A 22,188-nucleotide genomic window follows, 5' to 3' on the forward strand; every position below is an offset into this window, starting at 1 on the left:
AAGTGGGAAGATCTCTGTGAGTATGAGGCCAGATGGCCAGCCTAGTCTACATAGCTAGGGCTTTGCAGAGAGACCCTGTCTCAAACAACCAAAAAGGAAAATACAAGTAATCTTTTGGAAGAACATAGGATAAAGTAAAACTGACTTGAAATCCCACAGCTAAGCCACTGGCTGAGTGGCCTGGGGTAGTGCTTACATACACACTGCTTACCTAGCATTTGTGAGGCCCTCCCTGGGTTTTGTCCCAAGCATTGGAAATCATAAACAAAGAATAAAACAAAGTGGAAATAGTGTTTTCATGTGTGTCCAAGCTCTTAAAAAATGTAGCCCCATTTGCAGGTACATTGCAGACGTGTCCTACTATTGAAGGCACTGTCTGTGCTCAGCATGTATCGAACACTCCCTTCAGCCAGAACACTCCAGCCATGGTTTTTGAGGTAGTGGAAACTGGCTGGGGTTCTTGTGTATACTCTACTGCTGGACTAAATAGAGTCATGGAGAGGGACAGGCTTAAAGAAAATAAGCATGACCCTGATGAGACTCAGACTTGCTGTACAACCAGGGCTGACCTTGAACTTCTAATTTCCACCTCCCATTCCAGCTTTATACAGTGTTAAGGATCAAACCCAGGGCCTTAAGCAGGCATTGTACCAACTCAGCTACATTGCCAGCTCTCCATTGAATTCTCATCTCATAACTTATTTAGCTACTTCATTAAATGATATTTCTTTCTCACTTTCCACTGCATTAATGCCGCAGCTGTTAAACATGCAGTGCTGTACACCTAGACGTTTTCACTTTAGAATAAGTAGTGGGGATTTTTTTTTATGACTGGTACGTACAGCTCAGTCTTTGCTGCAACACACAACCCTCCCAAGTTTGTGCAGGTTCCCCTTCATGTCTGAGGCATCGCCTGCCTTTTGGCTTTGCATTTGGCATTTAATTTTGTGAATATGAGAGAAGCTGACAGTGACTTATTCTTTGAATGCCTTGTGTGTTCACAAAATTGAAGGCCTTTCTGCATCTATACCTGCTTATTTATGGTCCTGGACTTCATGAAGGCTCTTTGGTGGTGTGTGTGGGGTGTCCTTTGGCAGCAGTGACATTGTCTTTGTTAGAGTGTGTAGTACTACCCTTTGTGTTGTAGATAGGTTCTTACTGTAGCATTACTACTTCACAGTTTATATGTTTTGAATTTCCATTTCAGATTTTAAATTGTAGGTAATCGTATTTACAAGTCATTTCTTGTATGTGATTTTCACTCTGAACACGGGTAGGTTTAGCATCCCAAGTTTGAAAATGCCTTCAATACTGTAACATTGCCAAGGACATGACACCACCAGAAAAATTCTGTCTATACCAGACCTGTGGTGATGGGTCACTGTATAAAATCATCTTCAGGTAATATGTATGAGATGTGCAGAAAATCTAAATGATTCTGTGGTGAGAATTGGGTCCTCCAGTTCTCATTACATTTACAGAAATCACCAGGGATGGTGCCATATACCCTTAATTTCAGTACTGGGGAAACAGAGGCAGATAGATCTATCTGAGTTGAACATCAGCCTGGTCCTATCTCAAAAAACATGTAGGGAAGCTGGAGAGATGACCCAGCAGTTAAGAGTACTGACTGGCCAGGCGGTGGTGGCGCACGCCTTTAATCCCAGCACTTGGGAGGCAGAGACAGGCGGATTTCTGAGTTCGAGGCCAGCCTGGTCTACAGAGTGAGTTCCAGGACAGCCAGAGCTACACAGAGAAACCTTGTCTCGAAAAACCAAAAAAAAAAAAAAAAAAGTACTGACTGCTCTTACATAAGATCCAAATTTGGTTCCCCAAACCCATATAATAGTTTGCAGCTATCCATAATTCCATTTCCATGGAATTCAGTGTCTTCTGACTCCTGCAAGTACTAACTACACATGTGGTACACATGCAGGCAAAACACTTATACACATACCTTATTTTAATCCTTGGGAACATATACACAAATATGTCCAATTCTGAAAAATCAGTCTAAGCCAGAATACCTCTATACCTCTGACCTACATGTTCTAGATAAGGAATAACTAACCATATTAAATATCTCTGACCCATGTGTTTCAGATAAGGAATTATAATTTAATTAACTTTAGTATAAGAGAAATACTCTCTCCAATCTTAAAATTTGGGGGGAGGGTTTAAATATTTAAAAATTTTAATCCACAGGTGATTATTTTGCTATTAAAAACTAAACTAATGGAGTTGGAGAGATGGTTCAGTAGCTATGAACATTTGTTGCTCTTAGAGAGGACCAGGGTTCCCAGCACCTACATGGTGGCTCTGTATCTCTGGTTCCAGAGGATCCAGTGCCTCTTCTGATTTTTGCAGGTACTGCACACATATGGTGCACAGACATTCATGTACATAAACACTGATAAAATAAAAATAAATCTTGAAAAAAATCCAGCTAAATTGGTATTTGGATTAGTTTGGGGACTATTTTCCAAATGTCTAATCCATTGGATTAGTGCATTAGTTTCCTACTAGTTTGTATCGTGTCTATTTTGGTGTTAGAAAATGACATTGCTTGATAAATGGCTGTGTCCAGATATAGCTATGTTCCCCCCAGATTACAGAATCACTGGAAATACTGTGCTATGTTACTGCTGTGGTCTGCGTAGCTTCCGAGAGCTGACCTACCAGTATCGTCAGAACATTCCTGCTTCTGAGTTGCCAGGTAAGGAGCCTACAAAGCCATTTCTGTCTGTACTGGTGTCACTACTCAATTCTAACGGGTGGCACTTAGTATGGCATTATACTCCATACTTAGCAGAAGTTGTAGTCAGAAGATAGGCACATAGGATGGCTGAGGTTGCATTTGCTTTTCAGACTTGGTCAAGACACATAAAGACGTTATAGATATCACTGCAGTGATACGTTTCCTTCACTTGGTTTTCAGATAGATTTGTTTTTCTTGTCTGGCAATCTTGACATGGTCTATGAAAACTGATCATCAGGAGAGACAAGATGTAAGCTAGCATGAGAGCTTAGTAAAGGGCTTGCTGTGCTGGTGTGAAGACCTAGTTCAGTCTTCATGTTTTATTTTAAAAAAAGAAGAAGAAGGAAAGGGAGGAGGAGGAAGAAGAAGAGAAGGAGGAGGAAGAGGACGTTATGTGGGTCTTACTGAGGCCCCAGGTTCAGTTCCACGAACCAACGTGGCAGCTTATCTGGCACCTTTTTCTGGCCTTCGTGGTCACCAAGCACATACACAGTATACTTATGTACATGCAGGCAAAGCATTAATACACAGAAAATAAATAAACCTGTTTTAAAAACAAAGAAGGCAGCTGGGAGGTGGTAGCACACACCTTTAATCCCAGTACCTGGGAGGTATAGGCAGGGGGACATCTGAGTTCAAGTCCAGCCAGGTTTGTAGGGCAAGTTCACAGAAGCAGCAGCAGCTTATAACTCCAGAACCAGGGAGGCACAAGCAAGCAGATTCCTAGCTTAGCCTGATTGGCAAGTCCCAGGCTAGTGAAAAACGGTGTCTCCAAAAAAAAAAAAAAAAAAAAAAAAAAAAAATTCAAGGTCAATGACGCCCGACATCCATACATTTGTACACACACACTTGCGCCTATGTGAACACACACAGAGCGACAAAGATGCTTTGTGTTCAGACAGTTTCCTTGTATGTACAATTAAATTCATTTAGCTACATGAGAGGTATATGATACATGTAATGTAGACATGTATTTCTCTTTTCCAGTGACCGTAACATCCCGTCCTGATTGCTACTGGGGCCGTAACTGTCGCACTCAGGTGAAGGCTCACCATGCAATGTGAGTGGGGAACATTTGGGTCAACTGCACGCCTTTCAGGCTCAGAGCTTGGGAAGACAACAGTAATATAAGTTACATGCTAAAAAAAAAAAAATGCACTAATTTGGGGACTTTAGGTGTACTTCAGTATAGAGTGCAAAGTTCTGTCTTCAGTTCTCAGAATCCTACGCCATCCCCCAAATACACATATGTATGCTAATTTAATCCAGATACTTCTATAAAATCATGCAGTATGTAAAATAGTGTTTTCAAATAGAAATTGTGCTCTTGTTACTGTGTTTCCTAAATGGCTTCTCTGCAAGTAGCCTCCTCTATCTTTTATCTGTGTCTTCATGGGTAAGTCACTTTATGCCTTGCCTGACAGCTTCCTGAGCCAACAGGCAGATTCTAGTGCGAGCGAGCTCTCTCTGGGCCAACAGCTGTGTTCTAAGCACATGTCTCCCAAGTTACTGGTCCAGTGTGTGTGATAGAGTAACACCTGGTTTTTCTTCATATTGTATGTGTGGAGGTTGTTGTAACTTAGCCCCTCCTGTCTTTGTTAGGGTTTTACTGCTGTGAACAGATGCTATGACCAAGGCAACATTTAACTGGGGCTGGCTTACAGGTTCAGAGGTTCAGTCAATTCTCATCAAGGCCGTAGCATAGCAGCATCCAGGTAGGCATGGTGCAGGAGGAGCTGAGAGTTCTACATCTTCATCTGAAGGTTGCTAAGACTTCCAGGGAGCTAGGATGAGGGTCTTAAAGCCCACGTCCACAATGACAAACTTCCTCCAAGAAGGCCACACCTCCTAATATGCTACTCTCTGGGTCAAGCATATTCAGACCATCACAGTCCCCACCGTGGGTGTCTTCAACATAGTCTTCAAGTGCTGTTCACAGCAACATCTGCATTGCCTTATGAAATCAGAGTCAGTATGCAGCACCAATCTTTCTTTCTTTCTTTCTTTCTTTCTTTCTTTCTTTCTTTCTTTCTTTCTTTTTCTTTTTTTTTTTTTTTTTGTTGTTGTTGTTGTTTTGTTTTGTTTTTTGAGACAAGGTTTCTCTGTGTAGCCCTGGCTGTCCTGGAACTCACTCTGTAGACCAGGCTGGCCTGGAACTCAGAAATCTGCCTGCCTCTGCCTCCCAAGTGCTGGGATTAAAGGCGTGCGCCACCACTGCCCGGCCCTAGCACCAATCTTTCTGCTCCTGTTTTTAAAACAGTGCCATGGTCCTCTGCCAGTTAATTTATTGGCTAGTACTTAATTTTTGGTTCAGATTAAGGCATTGGGGCTGTTGCCCACACTGTAAGAAATAAGAATAGAGATGACTGGGGTTTTTTTTTTTTTTTGGGGGGGGGGTTGTTTTGTTTTTTGAGACAGGTTTTTCTCTGTATAGCCCTGCCTGTCCTGGACTCACTTTGTAGACCAGGCTGGCCTCTTAACTCACAGAGATCTACTTGCCTCTGACTTCAAGTGCTGGGATTAAAAGCGTGCATCACCACATCGAGCTCTAGAGATGAGTTCTTAGCGGGTAGTTTTGTGGCATGAAACCTTGCACTGTGCTTCAGCATGAACAGCAGACACCATCTGTTTCAAGAAAGGAAACTTTAGGTTGTAGAGATGGCTCCGAATTTAAGAGTGCATGCTATAATCTGGCACTGGTGGCACACACCTTTAATCCTAGCTCTCAGGTGGCAAAGGTGAATCTCTGTGGATGCAAGGCCAGCCTGGTCTACAGAGCGAGTTCCAGGACAGCCAGGGCTACCCAGAGAAACTCTGTCCTGAAAAACAAAAATGCAAGCAAGCAGGTAAACAAAGGAGTGCATGCTGCAGAGGATCTGAGTTCGGTCTCCAGCACTTGCACTGGGCATTGGTACCCACCCGTTCCCCTCTTGTCAGAGGGTTAGACACTGGTAGCCTCTTAAAGAACCCAAATGCAGGTGTGCATACCTCCAGACAGACACATACATACAACTAAAAATAATAAAAATAAGTCTTAAAAAAAGGGTGGGGGACATTTGATCACCTGTCCACCTTTGTTCATTGTCATATGGATGTGAGTAGCAAAGACAGGTGCCACTTTCTGCATTTATCTCCAGTGTTGCTCCTGGTCTGTGGAGAGAGGAATATTGCCCCTGTTACCTCAGGATCTGTCTGTCTCCACCTTGCTGGCTGAAGTGCAGGCAGAGGCATACACTAAGGAGGCACAGCTCTTGTTCTATGATAACTTATCATAGTGTTTTTATTTTCATTTTAAAATTTAAAAAGAGAGAAAAAAAGAAATACTTAGTGGAGCTGGAGAGATGACACAGTGGTTAAAAGCATTTGCCATTATTCTAGACAACTTAGTTTGGCTCCCAGCACCCATGTCAAATAGCATACAACCATCTATAATTCCAGCTCCAGGGGATTTGATTCCCTCTTTGGGCCACACTGGTCACCTCTACACACATGGCATGTACTCATACACAGACACATATAAATACACACCAATTTACAATTTAAAAAAACACAATCTTTTTTTTTTTTAAGCATAAAAATTGTTGAGTGGGTTCGCATGGTTCACACATGTTCTTATGTGGCAATTACAGTGTGCAGTTTCACAATTTGAATAGTCTTTGATGTTTTCTCTGCAGGAAATTCAATCACATCTGTGAGCAAACAAGGTTCAAGAACTGAATATTGGAGGAGACACACGAAACAGTTACAGAGCACAGGAGGCAATGATACTGTGTTTTAAAATGCCCCTTACAAACGGCTCTCCCTAACTAAGCAGCAGCACTGGGGTGTCTGGTCAGGCATTCTGGTGTGGTTTTTCCCTTTGTAGGACTTTATCTTCAGTGACACACGTACCAAATGCTCCGCTAACCTGGGAGGCCTGCTGGCCACAATGGCCTTTTAGTCAGTGCAAGAGGATCAGTAGACTGAGATCTCTCTGCCACTAGACAGCTCTCCCCTCCTGTGTGGTGAGGCAGTGGCAGTGCAGGTTTATACTTTTGTATCTTTTCTACCTTGTACCTTGACTACAGTTAAAATGGAAAAGTTTGTGGGAAAAGCTGTCAGACATGTCAGACGCATTCTCCAGAAGGAAAGGAAGCATAAGTTTACATCCTCCAGGGATATATAGGATATTCTTCTGTCTGGAAAGACACAGCCTTTTGTATATTTTTTATTTTAATAAGTTTGGTGCTTATCTTCTAATAAGATTTAAATATTAAAAACTGTAGCACAAACACTATAATTTATAATTTACAAATTGACTAAAATTAGGAATAGCCTGATATTTGGAAGAATGAGCATATGTTTCTGTTTATTTAAAAAAAATTATCAAATGTCCAAAACTGCTAATTCTGGGGAGGATGTCTTGAGTATCCAGGTCCTTGACTTAGGGCTGGCCAATGCCTCTTGTCCAGCCGGCCAAGCCCTCAGCCTCTGCCCTTAGCCCTTCAGTCCCTGAGAGCAACTCCCTGCTGAAACTCCAGATGGCTCCAGACTGACAGGGCCTTTGCTTTCCAAGCCCTGATCTGGTACATTAGGTTTGCCACGTCATCTGGAATAATACTTGAAATTTTGTTTTTAGGTTTTTTAAAACTTTTTTTTAATCTTTTATTGAAATCACCTGTTATATTTGTTTGCAAACTGGTAACTTTTTGCTTCTCAGGAATACAATTTTCAACTGTTGTCTTGCTCTTGATGTAGACTGAGAGGCAGTACTCTGTGTTTGTGGGAGATGGTTCTCTTTTTTGATTCTAATAAATGAGCTGTGTTTGTTTCTCTTCTTGTGTCGTATTCATATGTGAGGTGCCACATGCTCCATGCTAATGCAGACAGGCACCACTAATTGTTCTCTACTCTTAATATTTACTTTATTGCCTGCTAGTCAATCTGGTGGCTTCACCAGCAGGTAATGTCCAGAGGTGAGCCAACGGGATGTTTGAGCTCAAAACCTGAGTGTCTCTGAACATGGCATAAGACAGTATCTTTATTTTCAGACCTGGGCAGTGTTGAATGTGTTATCTGCACCTTAAGCTCCAGTGCTTTGTATTTAATCCCTGGCCCCTGTACTCAGGTCTACAGGATCCTATTCCAAAGGGAAGAACCTGGGGCATCAGCACCAAGGCATCAAGCTCCTTGGGAGTCACTTAATCCTCAGTTCTTTAAGAAAGCATACTGCCTAAGAGTCACTTCAGAGGGGCTGAAGGGACTCCACAGAGTTTCTGATCAACACAGGTGGAGAGAGCAATGCCTGCATGTCAGGCTCTAGCATGAGGACTTTGGGCCTTGGTGAGCATTCCTGATTATAGTTTGAGTGAGCTGCTTATAGAGGCGGGCTTGTGGGACTCAGGCAGTGTCTTTATGATCATCTGAACTCCCTTTCTCTAGATTCTATATTAGTTACTTTTCTTGTTGGTATGTGAAATAAGGAAGGGCTTATTTTGGTTCCTAGTTTGAAAGTACAGTCCCAACTGTACTGGGAAAGGCATGTTGTTGGACATGTGAAGTAGCTTATCACATGGAATCTGCAGTCAGAAAGCAGGGAGACATGAATGCTGGCGCACAGCTTTCTCTTTGTATTCTGTTCATGTTGAAGACCCAGCCCATGGGATGGTGTAGCCTACACTCAAGGTTATTCTCAGTTAAACCTTTCTGAAAACAACCCCACAGACACCCAGAGTTGCGTTTCCTAGGTGACCTCAAATCCAGTCAAGCTGATAATAAAGTTGAACCACTCCAGCCCCAAAACCACTAATCTGGGGTTGTCTTGCTACCTGTTATCACCTATAGGGTATGCAGGTTTCCTCAGAGAAACACTGACTGTTTTCTCTGTAGCTCTTGAACCTAGCCTTGGAACATACAGAGTGGGGCCTGCAGATGTCCACTGAGTCTCTGATTCCTGGTGCAGCAAGAGGCACTCCATATTCCTTGTTAACTCTGTTTGAATTCGTGGTCAGCTTGGCCTGCATTTCTGCCTTGCCAGCTGTTATATCTTTCCTTGTCCTATCAAAAGAAACCCTTCCTGCCCTGCAGGGTTCCAAGCACAAGCCAGAAAAGGGTCATAGGGTTGCTAAAGGAACCAGGCTGCCCCCAGTACAACTTTATTAGGCCAGACTTCCAATTCCAACTGAGAAAATTGGCTTAAAACAAAGGAGCCCCTAGTTCCAACTACAAAAAGCTGATTAAATCTTCAGGGTTAGTCATCTTTATTACCTTATACTGTAGGTAAGGGGTGGTGGGATAGTCAGACCAGGATTCCAGCAGGCTTCCCTACCCTGGAACTGTGTTTGTCTCAAAGACACAGCTAACCCAAAGGTGTAGCTGGAGTTCAAAGAGGGTTTCTGCCAACTGAGGGAACCTTGGTGACAGCTTACCCTGCATTGGTCTGGCAGCCTAAGAGAGGGTTATGGAAAGCCAGGATGGCCTTACATACCTGTAGTGAGGCCTGGGTAACAGACCTAGAAACTTGCCAGCAGAAGCTCAGAAGTAGGAATCTGAAACTTAGTAAAAAGAAAACCACAAAAGTCCAGTGTGGATCCAACCTCAAGTGTGGCATGATAGAGGAACCCAGCATTGTTCCTGAGGTTTCTCTAGCTTGGCCTTTTCTCTGCCTCTCCTCAAGTTTTGTATGCACACCAGTTAATGTTTATACACTGTCAGGGCTGTATAAATGGGCTGGGTTTCTCCTCAAGAAATGAGAACAGAGGCCCATAAAGTAGGAGAGGCCAGTCTTACAGACTCACCAGATACAGTTAGCCACATGAAGTAAGCTCAGGTGACCTATGGCAGAACTGCCTCCTGAGCAGTAGTATCATTAAACACATCAGCTTAAACATCATATAACATAGAACCTCGTAACTTACACTAAAACCAAAGAGAATAAACACTTGCCTTAAAACTCTTCCTAGTCTACTGTAACCACGGGCCTTTTCACCTGCACTTAAGTTCCTCAAAATTACAACTGAGGCTGAAGTATATATGAATAAATGCTTAGGCCAAAAGCTTAGGCCCGTTCCCAACATATCCCATAATTCAATAACCCATTTGTGCTACTCCAAGTCCTGCCACGTGGCTTGTTATCTCTCAGGGTTCATGAGACAATCAAGAGTTCCAGGCAAACCTCTCCCAAGCCTCAGACTCTATTCCAGAGTCCTCTCTGTACAGGAACTTCCACCTCCCTATTTCCTGCCTAAGCTCATAAGCTAACAACCTTTTATTGACAGGTGAAGCTTCCATACATTGCACAAAAGATTCCCTCCACAGTCTATTACTCTCTGAGCATAACAGACTCTGAGAGTTGGTGCTCTCTGAGCTCCCTAGACTATGTAATAGCCTTATCCCTGTGCCTGGATAGTGAGCTACGTGTCTTTCTGACATCTCAAATTCTCTTGAAACTCTAGAGTAGATGCTGTCACAACACCCACATATACCATGAAAGCCTGCCTTCATGGTCGTCAGCATCTTAGAAAATATCATGATCTTGTGACTCGAGTCAAAACCCCAGCATCGTCCTTCATCTCTCTGGAAGAGCAACTGCATTCTACATGAGAAGAATGAGCTGTTCCCACAGCCAGAGTTTGTGCCTGGGCCAGTACTTACCTCTGATCACAATTGCCTTTGCCATCTCTGAAAGGTCTGCCTTCCCATTGCCACAGATCCTCTGTGGCCGTTCCCTAGCCTCACACTGACCTCCCCTCCTCATGCTACTCATATTTAACACTCTCCTAGATCTTCGAATGCTCTCGGGCAAATTTAAAGCACATTCCCACAGATACGTTTTGTTTAGGAACTGGCTTAGATTGATGAGAAGTCTCTAAAAAATTTTTTTAAGAGAGAGAGAGAGAGAGAGAGAGAGAGAGAGAGAGAGAGAGAGAGAGAGAGAGATGTTTAAGTACATGTGGTGAGTGTATCATGGTGCATGTGTTGAGATTAGAGCCCAACTTGTAGAGTTGGTTCATCCCTTCCATCTTTATATGATCTTCAGATTGCCAGTCTTATGCTTCAAGTGCCCTTACTTGCTGAGCCACTTACCAGGTTCAGAGAGGTTCTTTCTAAATAATCCATAAGATTGCAGCATATCTGCCCACCTATCTCTTTATTCATCTCTGACATCATCTCCTGTCCTGTCTGTCTTCTGTTGACTGTTTCCCACCAAGAAGTAAGTTTTCTGAAAGCAGGAATATTCGAAAGCATCTGGCAAAATCCTTGGCATCTAACAGTCCTCAGTAGACACAGCAGGTTCCCCCATCGCCCCCATGAACATATAAAGCTGGGACCCTGTCAGTACTTCTGTCCACCTCAAGACCCTTCAAATTTGTTCATCGACTGATGAACAGAAACAAAAGAAATATCCAAACAATAGAATATAACTCAGCAATGAGAAGAAAGCACTAAAAGATGTATAATATGGATACAATTTGAGAAAGAACTCAAAGCTACATGGTATATGAACCTTATTGTTATGAAATGTACAGGCATGGACACTCAGAAACAGAGCAGAGTGGTGACCAGGGGCTGAAAGAAGAGGGTGAGGAGAGCTACTCCAATGAAAGTGCCCTTAAAGCTGGATTATAGAAATGAGTGTACAGCTGCAAATTTACTCAAATTGTACACAAGAGCAAATTCTACAGCATGTAAATTATACCTTAGTAAAGCTATGGTAATTTTTATTTGGGGTTAGAAATGCAGCTTGGAGGTGGGGAGGTTGCTAGACATTTTTAAGGCCCAGGATACAGTCTCTAGCACTGAAAAAAAAAAATGTATACTTGGCATTTTTCCCATGTAGCTGTGGCATCAGTTTAATATAGTATATTGTTTGTTGCAAGAACTTCCTCTCCCTTCCTATCTCTTCACATACTAGAGACTGAACCCAAGAGTTCTGAACTACACTGCAGACATCTTTTTACTTTTTAAGACAAGTCCCACTTTATAGTCCAGTCAGTCCTCGAGCTTGTGATACTTGTCAGACTTCCTCGTGCTGGTAATGCAGTCGCGTGGCACAGCGTCAGGGCGGGAATAATACTGGCATAATATAAACTAGGCTTCCAAACATTTAGGAACAAGTTGCCAGTACTGTGGTGGAGGCGGTGTCTGGCGGGAAAGCCACGCCCTAGGGGGCGTGACCACGTGGATCATCATACCCACCAGTCAGAAGGCCGCGAGGGGCTGGGAGCGTGGCGAGTCCTGGTTACGTAACTACCGCCGGAAGCTTTTTTTCTTTTGGTCTGATTTGGTCCTTTAGGCTGGAAGTTGTTTCTCTGAAAAGAAGGCATACAAAATTTTAAGGCCACGTTCTGAAGGCTACCTCAGTTCTGTCCGGAGATCCATACCAACCCTAATTCGAAAGTGGCTACTGGCCGCAGAGGACAGCCTCTCTTCCGGAACGAAGACCTCGAGCACAGTTTGTTTCCGGGGGGTTGCCCGAGACTGGTGCCCTGTTGCGCCCCGCCCCTCGCACAGCCACGTCCTACCGGAGCCGCAGGGTTGGGCCGCAACGGGTGAGGGTTGTGGGGCTAGTACTGAGGAGGGTCGGGACCTTGTGGTAGAGGACCGTGGAGGGACTGCTGGGGCAACCCTGGCCGCGCCCGGAGGGGCGTACGCGGGCAAGGCGGATGCAGAGCCCGGTGAGGGTAGCGCAGACTTTGGGTCAGCGGCGGTCAGCTCAAGTCAGCTTTTCCTTTTACTCTGTGGGGCTGGAACCCTGCTTCGCAGCTGGTGTCAGTACGGGGTTGGTAAACGCAGAGGGTTCCTCTGCACCTCACGGGATGCGGTCGGCCCTGAGCGTTTGCTACTGCTGCTTGGTTGGGTCAGCGTGTTTGAAGTCTGCTCCTTTTGCTGTTGATGACGAACGTGACATGGTGGCAAGTCGTTCAATGCGTGGGGGACTTATATTGTTATGACTCTGGTTCTCCGAGGTGTTTCACAGCCCTGCTAAACATGGTCAGTGGAGTCAAGTGACCAGAGAGAGCTAGGCGAACAGCTTACCACCTTTCCACAGGCGCTTACTGAATGTTTATAGAAAGAGAGGCCCTGTTTGTAGAAGGTTCCAGGATACAGTAGTGTTGTGGTCTCTGTTTTCATCACTTTATGGTGAGGGTGTACTGACAACTCAAAACAGTGAGAGGATTAGCTTTGTGCAGCCTTCGGAAGAGTTTACTTTTGAGTCAAGGTAGGCCTCCATGACAAGAAGCGTCTGTGCAAAATTATTGAGAGGAATTGTCTCAAGAAAAGTGAACAAGAAGTGTAGAGACCCTATGGAGAGTCAGTTGTACTTCTGTATGGATCATAAAGTCAGATAATGAAAAAAGACACAGCATGTGAGGGATACAGACATAAGAATCCCATTAAAGTGATGTCCAGTTTAGGCTAAGAGGTTTGTACTTTATTGTCAGCGGGACATTGTAAACCATTTACAGATGCCTCCTGACTTTTACTTTTATAATCCTTTAATGACTCAGATGCAGTGTATCTTGAATGGAAGGAAAAGGAAAAAGCTGGATAAGGTGGCACATGTATTAAGGTGGCACATGTCTGTAATACCAGCTCTTGGGAAGTCAAGACAGGAGGACCTCAACTAGCTTGAGGCCCAGACTAGGTAGCAAGATTCTGTCTAAAAATCCAAAAGCAGATCTGAAAGACTTCTCAGTGGTTAAATGTTACAGAGTCTGATAACCTGAGTTCCCTGGAAGCCCTGTGGTGGAAGGAAAGAACCCACTCTTCAGTTGTCCTCTGACCTCCACACACCTGTGCGTATGAACACAGACACAATTTGGAAAATCTTGTTTCCTCCCTATTTCTCAGAAAAGAAACAAACAGAAGAAATGAAAGTTACTCAGATTTAAAATGAGCTGGTTTTTTGGCCAATTGATTTAAGTAATGTTATTTTCTCAAGTGAGAATATAACTGCAATTTGGCTTTTACTATTAATTTTGAACAGCTGTTGAAAGAAATAATTACACTTGTTTAGCGGAGGCATGAACAGATCCTATATCTATATCAATCCTAGCAAAAATTTTGTATTCATTTTCTCTGTGTTTTTATTGATGAGGTAATAAGATAAGAGTGGCTCAGAAATCTACCTAACAAGATCTTACAGCCAAATGGAAAAACAGGATTTGAGGCAAACATGTTTAACTCAAAACCTGTCACTTATGTCCTTGCTATACCTGAGGCTGGCCCTTGGTCTTTACCTGTATAGAATGCTATTTGCTATTGTTCAATAGTGCAGCATCAACAAGACATCTTCAGGAAGTCCTGTTTTATCTTTGCCTGTGAATCATTTCTAGTTGATGATAACCCCAGTAATGGAGTAGCTATTGTTTGTGGATCATGTTTATGAACTGCTGGGAAAGCTGGAAACCTGCCGACCTGAGATGGTAGTCTCTCAATATGAAATTTGAGTGAACTGCTGAAGTTAGGTATATCTTGGGAATTTCTCAGTGATAGCTTTGTTCTGCCATCTAGAAATGGGAGTACAAATGGTTAAAAATGAAACTATATACTTCGTGAAGTAGTACATGACTGTCAGCCTAGCATTCAGAAGGTGGAAGCAGGAGAATCTCCATGAGTTGGAGACTATCCTGGGCCATATATTGAGCCTTTGTCTAAAAAAATCCCAAGCCCAAAACAAACAAATTGAACTGGCTGAGATATCTCAGTCAGTAAAGTGCTTACTGTACAAACATGAGGACTTGATTTTGATCATTTGCCAATGCTCATGTAGAAAGCTGGGCATGGTAGTGTACACTTGTAATTCCAATGCCAGGGAGGTGGGAACAGTCAGACCTCTGGAGCTTACTGGCCAGCCAGCCTATTCCTAGTGATGAATTATAGGTCAGTAAGAGATACTGTCTCAAAAAACAAGATGAATGGCACGTAAAGATATGCAAATACATATGCACAAAAAGAGCCAAATTGACCAAACAAAAGAAAAAGATAACTATAATGAAAATGACCTCTTTGATTAAAAAAGTCACAAATGTAGTATGTACCAAAACCAGGGTGTGTGTGTGTGTGTCTCTGTGTCCCTGTGTCCCTGTGTGTGTGTCCGTCCATCTGTGTGTCCCCACCCATACCGCAGCTGTCTCATCTTCCTTGGTGTCTAGAGATTTGCCCTTGTCAGCAGTCTGAGGTAATGAGACCCTGTATGACTGAATCATGCCTACCCAAATTCAAAGAAGACTGAGGTTAGACAGTAAATGCCAGTTTACTGCCCTTCAGGCACAGAAGGTGGAAGCCTTCTGATCCTAACCCCTGGCACAGTTCAGAAAGTCATCTGTAGATCTGTTTCAGGAGGAACTAGCTGATGGTGGACAGGAGCCATCTGAGTGTATTAGCCAGAGTCAGTTACAGTTGGATGGTCCTCTGTTCTGGAGGGCTGTGCCATGCCATCCATCTCTGAAAGGAGGAAGGACTTCGTAGGAATCAGATGTCTTGCTCAGCAGAAACTCAAGAGTAAGGGGAAATAAGAGGTGATGTGTGGTAGTCTCTAGCTTATGACAGCCTGATGCGTTTGTCATCAAATTTAAATCAGTGGAACTTGAGTATTCTTGGCTAATGTTTGTCTAATAACAGTCTGAATTATGGGCATTGCCACTGCATCTAAGGCACATTATCTCTGGGACTCTTTGGCTGCACTTCTGTGTTTATCCTATACTAGACCTGTATGTCATTGGCTAACTTGATAGGCTAAACTGACTTTATTATTGGTGAGTTTCTTCATTCATAGGTAATCATCAATCACAGAGGACAGATGGAGTCAGAGGCCATGTGTCTGCAGTGACAGGTGTCAGTGTGCTAGCCCTCCTTTTGAGTCAGCATCACACCTTGCTCATGAACACCATCTTCTCAGGCTTCTTACCTGTAATTTCTCAGTGTGTTTCTTTTCTTTTGTTTTTTTTTTTTTTTTTTTTTTTTTTTTTTTTTTTTTTTTTTTTTTTTTTGAGCCAGGGTCTCAACTTTGGAGCCCAGGCTTGCTTGTAATTCACTATGTAGGCAAGATTGGCTTGAAACTCTGAGATCCACCTAACTCTGCCTCCTGAGTGCTAGAATTAAAAGCATGTGCCTCTACCCCCAGCTTCAGCATGATTTATAAGCTCAGGATATAGGTTATTTTGTCATGAAACATGTTAAGCATAGAACAGAAAGAATAATATGGAACTTATTCTGAAAAAATAACATAGATACGAATATACCTACAGTGTGCCTAGAAGGTTATATTTAAATCTGACCATTTGATAAGGAAATAAGTTAGTAATTCCATCAGCACACTTCAAATGTTTATAACTAATTGTCAGACTCGTGGTGAAGTTACATTTTCTTAAACTTAATCCACCATAGTGATTACTGGTCTTACTAATAGGGAAAGGTGGATGGTTACCTGCTGTGAGATGCCTTCTCTGCCCACTTTCTAAGTTAGCCGCCTTTCTGTTTGTCCTTGGATCTCCCTTCAGGATCCCCATCTAGTATGCTAGATTACCTCATCCTTTAGTAATCACTCTTTAATTTTCTCTCCTCTAGATTTGAGTTGCATAGCATACAGTATAAACTTTCCTTGGGCATGATGATTCCAGGTGTTTTATGAGCATCTAGGCCTGTCTAGTTCATAAGCTGCTGGCCACAAATGGTTATTTACATTCAGATTAAACTTAAATAAAATTTAAAGTTCAGTTCCTCAGTTGCCACATGGACAACTACAACAGATTACAAGCACTTTTTAAAAACCTTGGAGAATCATTTGTGGTAGAACTTGTTATAGCTGGCACCAGGAGAGACTGCATGCCTTAGGAAAGGGCTCCTTCAAAACCTAGGATGTTGTAGGTGCTCAGGGATTGTTTGTGGGGTGGAAATCTGTGTTTGTTTTGTATACGAATTGGGAGCCTTGTAACTGTTACTTAAAATCTAACAACTTAAGTTTCCCAATGCATTTTTCTCTTTGTCCTCTCAGGAATCATGGTATTGCTTGGTTTGACTTCAAGCCATTTATGAGACATTAAACTTTACCCTAAAAATGGAAAACAGAATAAGATCCTTCTTAGAAGCTCTGAGCTGTTGCTGATGGCAAAAAGCAAACTTAATCCAGAGTTACTCGTAGCTCCTCAGAATCTTTTTAGTCTGGGCTGTCCTGACCATGGATGGAGCATCAGCCAAACAGGATGGCCTCTGGGAACACAAGTCCAGCAGTGACAATTCACCTTGTACTGAAGCCACACTGGAGACTGTGGGCTCTCTGGCTCAACTGCCTGACCAACAGGATACAGCTCAGGGTAAGTCATCAGGTCATTCTGTGATTTAGCACTTCACTCTGAGGAAGAGGAGGTCAGCTAGTGTTTTGGAGGGAGGGGGACACGAACTTTTCGTTAGTAATCTTACAGATGTTTTCATTTGGTGCTAATTTTAGATCAAGCACAGTCTGTAGTCAACAGGAGATGTGCCATGGCCAGAAGCAGAACTGCTTCCGGAAGGCTTCTATTGAATTTCCACTGGTGAATTGTTAGTGCTTAGAATTCTATCTTTTTGGTTGATTGGTTGCCAAACTTTGAATAACTAGGACTGATTAGTGGCCTAGGAGTCATGTTTCTCTGTTGTTTGTGAACTAGTAATAACTCAGTTGATTCCTATATCCCATGCAATCAGGAGCTAGCAATGCAATATGAACTTTAAAAAGATAATTATCTACTGGTTCTCTAGCAGAAATTGCATTGTAGGTCTTATAAAATGATGTTCAAGCAGTTAACTTGAAGGTGCTGGTTTTCGTGCCTGAGATAGTGGGTTCTTGCACAGATCGACATCTTAGATCAGTCACTTAGAAGATTTATGTTGCCTATCATGGGTAGTTGTGGTGGTTAAAAGAAGTAATGTGTGTAACCACTTAGATCTACCATTCAGTGAGATTCATAGAACCTATGCATTGGGTATTTGTGAGGGTTTAAAGAAGTGATATGTATATAATATGTAAAAAGAGCTGGAATGTAGCTCAGTGGTAGAATGCTTACCTGGCAGGTTTGAAGCCCTGAGTTTCGTCCCTATTACCTAGTGAGCATCTAGTAAGAGGATGTAGCCATTTTTGTCTTCTGTTTGTCATGATGTTTGTATTTAAGCTTGTGTTTGGAAACAAAGTCTTCATACATATTGGATCTTGTTGCTTTTAGATTTTAAGTGTAGTATGCTGCTCATAACTCATTTTGTTTACCAATCTATGCATTAGAAACTGGTATTAACCACTTGTAACTTGTATCTGAAATGCAGAATCCCTACACCCTTTAATAAAGGGTGACGGTGTAGGACCACAATCCCTGCAACTTTTGGTAAATAGAGACCTTTGGTAAAGCTGATGGTGTGGGGCTATGTCATATAGCAAAATGTCTTGGGCCTTGATGATTTCTGTGCTCTACTCTCTACTTGGCAGCTTTCATTTTCAAGGAGGAATGTCAATGACTAATAGGAATTTGTATTTGTAAATAGCAACCCGGTTTTTACTTGGCCTGAGTGAAAATAGGGAATCTCCTGCGTGCTTTCTGGATATATCTTGGTACCCATTGATATTGGTGCCTATGAGATCTTAGGTCACTGAGCCTGGGAATACCTCAGGATGGACCCTCCCTCCCTCCTTACTGATAACTGGTTTACCCAACTGAGGAAGTCAGAAGAAAGTCTAAATTTGACTTAATTTTGAGAACTTTTTCTTTATCTTTTTGGGGAAGAACTGTTTTAGTTCTTTGTGCAGTAATGGCACTATGTAAGGCTGGCTTTGGGCCATGAGCGCAGCCCTTGTGGGTAAACTTGGGTTTTACATTTTTTAATGTTTTTGAGGTAGAGTCTCTTGGAGCCCTGGCTTTCCTCAAACCTGCTCTATAGTTAAGGATGATCATGAACTCTTGATCTGCCTACGTGTGTTTCCTAAGTGCTGAATTATTATAGGTATGAAAAGCCACACCTAGTTTGTGAAAAAAAATTTTATAACACCTAACTCTTGCTCATCCAGCCAAAACACAATTTGATTTCTGTTCTCTTTAGCAGAATCACTCTGATTGGATTATCTACTTCTTTGGAGAATGTATTTTGACTTTATTTTGAAACCAGCCCTTGAAAACGTGAGCTTGGACTCTGGTTAGCCCAGCTCTCATCTACACATCAGAAAAATCAACTTTGTTTTACGCCTCTGCTCCTCCCAACAACACTTAAAAAAATAGATTTTCAAAGTTTTTTGGTTTTCATTTTTCTTATTTAAGTGGGAAGGGAACATGAGTTAAATACAACAGTCATAGTGTAGAAGATAAGGCTAGCTTGCAGGTGAAGACATGAGGCTTTGCCCCAACTTCCCTTGCCTTAAGATAGGTATGGTGGCTGTTTTCCTGACAGTCAGAGAAAACAGACGTGTAAAATACAGAAATGCCACGCTCATGGGACTTACATATAGTTGTATGTCTGGAAATGACTTAAACTTTTTCAAACAATGTGCTAACACACTTCCTCTGTCTTTCCAGATGCCAGTGTTGAGGTAAACACAGTTTTTAAGGAAGAAGGAAGCCCAGATAGATCCAGCCAGGTGGCCATCTGTCAGAATGGGCAGATCCCAGACCTTCAGTTGTCTCTTGATCCCACAACAAGCTCAGTGGGACCTGATGCCTCTACAGGTGTGGATGGTTTCCATGACAACCTAAGGAAGTCTCAGGGGACTAGTGCTGAGGGCAGTGATAGAAAAGAAGCTTTGCAGTCTCTCAGACTCAGTCTTCCCATGCAAGAAACGCAACTGTGTAAGCATCCATTCCCTCTGGACTCCTCCTGCCCCTTTGCTGTCTGCATCTTCTGCTTGGAATCAGTGCCTGACTGCTCCTGTGTGAGCAGTTCTGACTGCTCCTGTGTGAGCAGTTCTGACTTGCCCTGTCTTGTTTTTATACTGAATGGGGGAGGCAGAGGGATGCATCTGAACAATTTAGCTTCCCTTTAAGGAGGACAAGTATGTCTAGATGTTGGGACTTTCTGCCGTCTAGTGCTAGCAGTGGTGTGAGACTCCTCAACAAACACACCTCCCGTGTCATTCTTCATAGTGGCCAAGAAACAGGCAGGGAATGAATCTTAATGGCAAACCAGGTTCTCACAAGATCCTTTGCATGTTTATATAAATACTTGAATTTTTTGTCATGGTCTTTAAAATGAAATTTATATGCCTGTAGTTAGTTATGTGAAAGACTGAAGCAGGAGGACATCAGATTTGACTTTGACCTCTTAACCCTCTGCTGATGTTTTACAGACACATCTGCTGGTATTAAGATTAAGCCACAAACCCAGCCCCATGAGAGTGGCTGCCATGGGTTTGCAAGTACAGTAATTTTATGTTACCACCCCCTATACACACAAGTTGGGTTTTAATATTTTAAATCAATTTTTCTTTCTTTCTTTCTTTCTTTCTTTCTTTCTCTCTCTCTCTCTCTCTCTCTCTCTCTCTCTCTCTTTCTTTCTCCCTTTCTTTCTCTCTCTCTTTCTTTCTTTCTTTCTTTATTTATTTATTTCTTTCTTTCTTTCTTTCTTTCTTTTAAAGAGTTCTCATTGTATTTACTGTCCCTGAGTGTGAGTTCTGGATTTGAGCTCATTTGTCAGGAAACTGATGTAGCCTGCCCTTGGCCCTCCAGGTCTTCACATTACACTAAGTGCTGCAGCAGGACTGATCAGCCATTTTGTTTATCAAATGGGCTCTTGGTTTTTACGTGGTGTTATGACTTTGTTACTGCAGCAGTTGAGATAATTTGTGAGTGTAACTTCCTAAGAAAATATGTCTGTGTAATGAAAAGAGGCTCATCTTGGCATTGTGTCACTTGTGAGCACAGTTCTTACCTGTGCTCAGTGGCTATGGCCCTCAATTTTTCTCTCAATCTGGGAATTATGGAATATAGGTGACTGTGTGTTTTTCACAAGCTAAAAAACATACTGGTGATTAAATCTAAAATGTGTGATTACCAATGAGTTTTCTGTACCCTGCTCCCTTTTAACCTCTCAATGGCCATTTTCCTCGCAGGCTCCACTGCATCTTCATTGCCCTTGGAAAAGGAGGAGCAGGTCCGACTGCAGGCCCGGAAGCGCCTGGAAGAGCAACTGATGCAGTACCGGGTTAAGCGCCATCGGGAGAGGGTAGGTCTCTTGGATTGGCGTCTGGACTGTGTCCTGTCTCCTCTGTGTGATATCTGAGCGGCTCTGAGTTCTACAACATAGAACTTGTCCAGTCCATATCTGGGCATTCCATTCTTCTCCATCTTCTTCCCCTTTGTGTTCTTTTCTAGAAGTTATTTCTCCTATGTTTAACTGCTGTATTTAGGATGTTTGTCATCCTCCCTCTGTGTTCCTGCCCTGGGGTTACATTAATTTGGTAGAATGACAGGATTGACATTATGCTGCAGCTGGAGAGATGCCTCGGTGGTTAAGGGCACTTGTTGCTTTTCTAGAGGACTTGGGTTTGATTCCCAGCACCCATAAGACAATTCATAACCGTCTATAGCTCCAGATCCAAGACATCTGACTCCCTCTTCTGGCCTCCAAGGGAACCAAGAATATACATGGTGCACAGATATGCATACAGGCAAAACATCTATGCACATAAAGTAAACATAATTTTTAAAGAAAATTATGTTGACATACATAACTTGAGTTTTTCCAAATATTACTCAGACCATATATGTTGGAATTTCTAGCTAATGTAATGAGATAAGAGAAACACTGACAAATAGGAGGATTGGTGTTATTTGCAAGTTGATAATGCCTTAGAAGTTTATGTGAACTGAAAACCATTACTAGGTATAAATTTTTTAAGGAAATTTTCTGTTTATTATTCCAGTTCATTAATGGGAAAAATCAGTAATTATCCTGTCACGATCAGTTGTAAAAATCACTTGGGAAAGAATTTGCAACAATAAAAATGATAAAATATCTGGGAATTTAAATGATAATAAACAGTGTTAAAACGGAGCAAGAGTTCCACATGTGTGGGTGTTGTGGCATAGTTATATTCCTAGACCAAGATGGAGACAGGGGCATGTTGAGGGCTCTCTCAGCCTGGATCACGAGACCCCTATGGCAGTATCCTCCTCACTCCACAAGAAAGGATACCATATGTATTTGCTGAGTTATATGTAAACAGATATGAATAAAGAGGCTCATTACCTCTTGAATAATTACAGACCTAAAGTAGATCCAATTCCAATAGCCAGGAAAGTTGGATGAGAAGAACTTATTATGTAACTCACTTTAAATTTTTGTTTGTTTGTTTTTCAAGACAGGGTTTCTCTGTGTAGCCTTGGCTGTCCTGGAACTCACTCTGTAGACCAGGCTGGCCTCGAACTCAGAAATCCGCCTGCCCCTGTCTCCCAAGTGCTGGGATTAAAGGCTTGTGCCACCACTGCCCGGCA

General features: G+C 42.5%; 2 protein-coding genes across 8 annotated transcripts in view; both read left to right on the top strand.

Annotated features, from left to right (window-relative positions):
- The window catches only part of Chfr (checkpoint with forkhead and ring finger domains), a 35,552-nt gene extending 27,980 nt beyond the window's left edge, over nt 1–7,572 (top strand). For all 3 annotated transcript variants that reach the window (XM_076922315.1, XM_076922316.1, XM_076922318.1), the window contains 3 exons: nt 2,609–2,716; nt 3,746–3,818; nt 6,433–7,572. In XM_076922315.1, the coding sequence (XP_076778430.1) occupies nt 2,609–2,716; nt 3,746–3,818; nt 6,433–6,475 (224 nt within the window). In that variant the 3' untranslated portion in view covers nt 6,476–7,572. The remainder of the gene's footprint in view (nt 1–2,608; nt 2,717–3,745; nt 3,819–6,432) is intronic.
- A 4,474-nt stretch (nt 7,573–12,046) lies between these two features.
- Golga3 (golgin A3) overlaps nt 12,047–22,188 on the top strand; it is a 46,958-nt gene continuing 36,816 nt past the window's right edge. The window contains exons 1-4 of one of the 5 annotated variants that reach the window (XM_076922321.1): nt 12,047–12,288; nt 16,737–17,055; nt 19,276–19,545; nt 20,805–20,917. In XM_076922321.1, coding sequence (XP_076778436.1) covers nt 16,920–17,055; nt 19,276–19,545; nt 20,805–20,917 — 519 coding nt within the window. In that variant the 5' untranslated portion in view covers nt 12,047–12,288; nt 16,737–16,919. Of the gene's footprint in view, nt 12,415–16,736; nt 17,056–19,275; nt 19,546–20,804; nt 20,918–22,188 lie in introns of those variants that run through there. The other 4 variants (XM_076922323.1, XM_076922322.1, XR_013106951.1 and 1 more) reach the window with 4 other exon arrangements.

Source organism: Arvicanthis niloticus, chromosome 24 (genome assembly GCF_011762505.2).
Source record: "Arvicanthis niloticus isolate mArvNil1 chromosome 24, mArvNil1.pat.X, whole genome shotgun sequence".
Classification (NCBI taxonomy): domain Eukaryota; kingdom Metazoa; phylum Chordata; class Mammalia; order Rodentia; family Muridae; genus Arvicanthis; species Arvicanthis niloticus.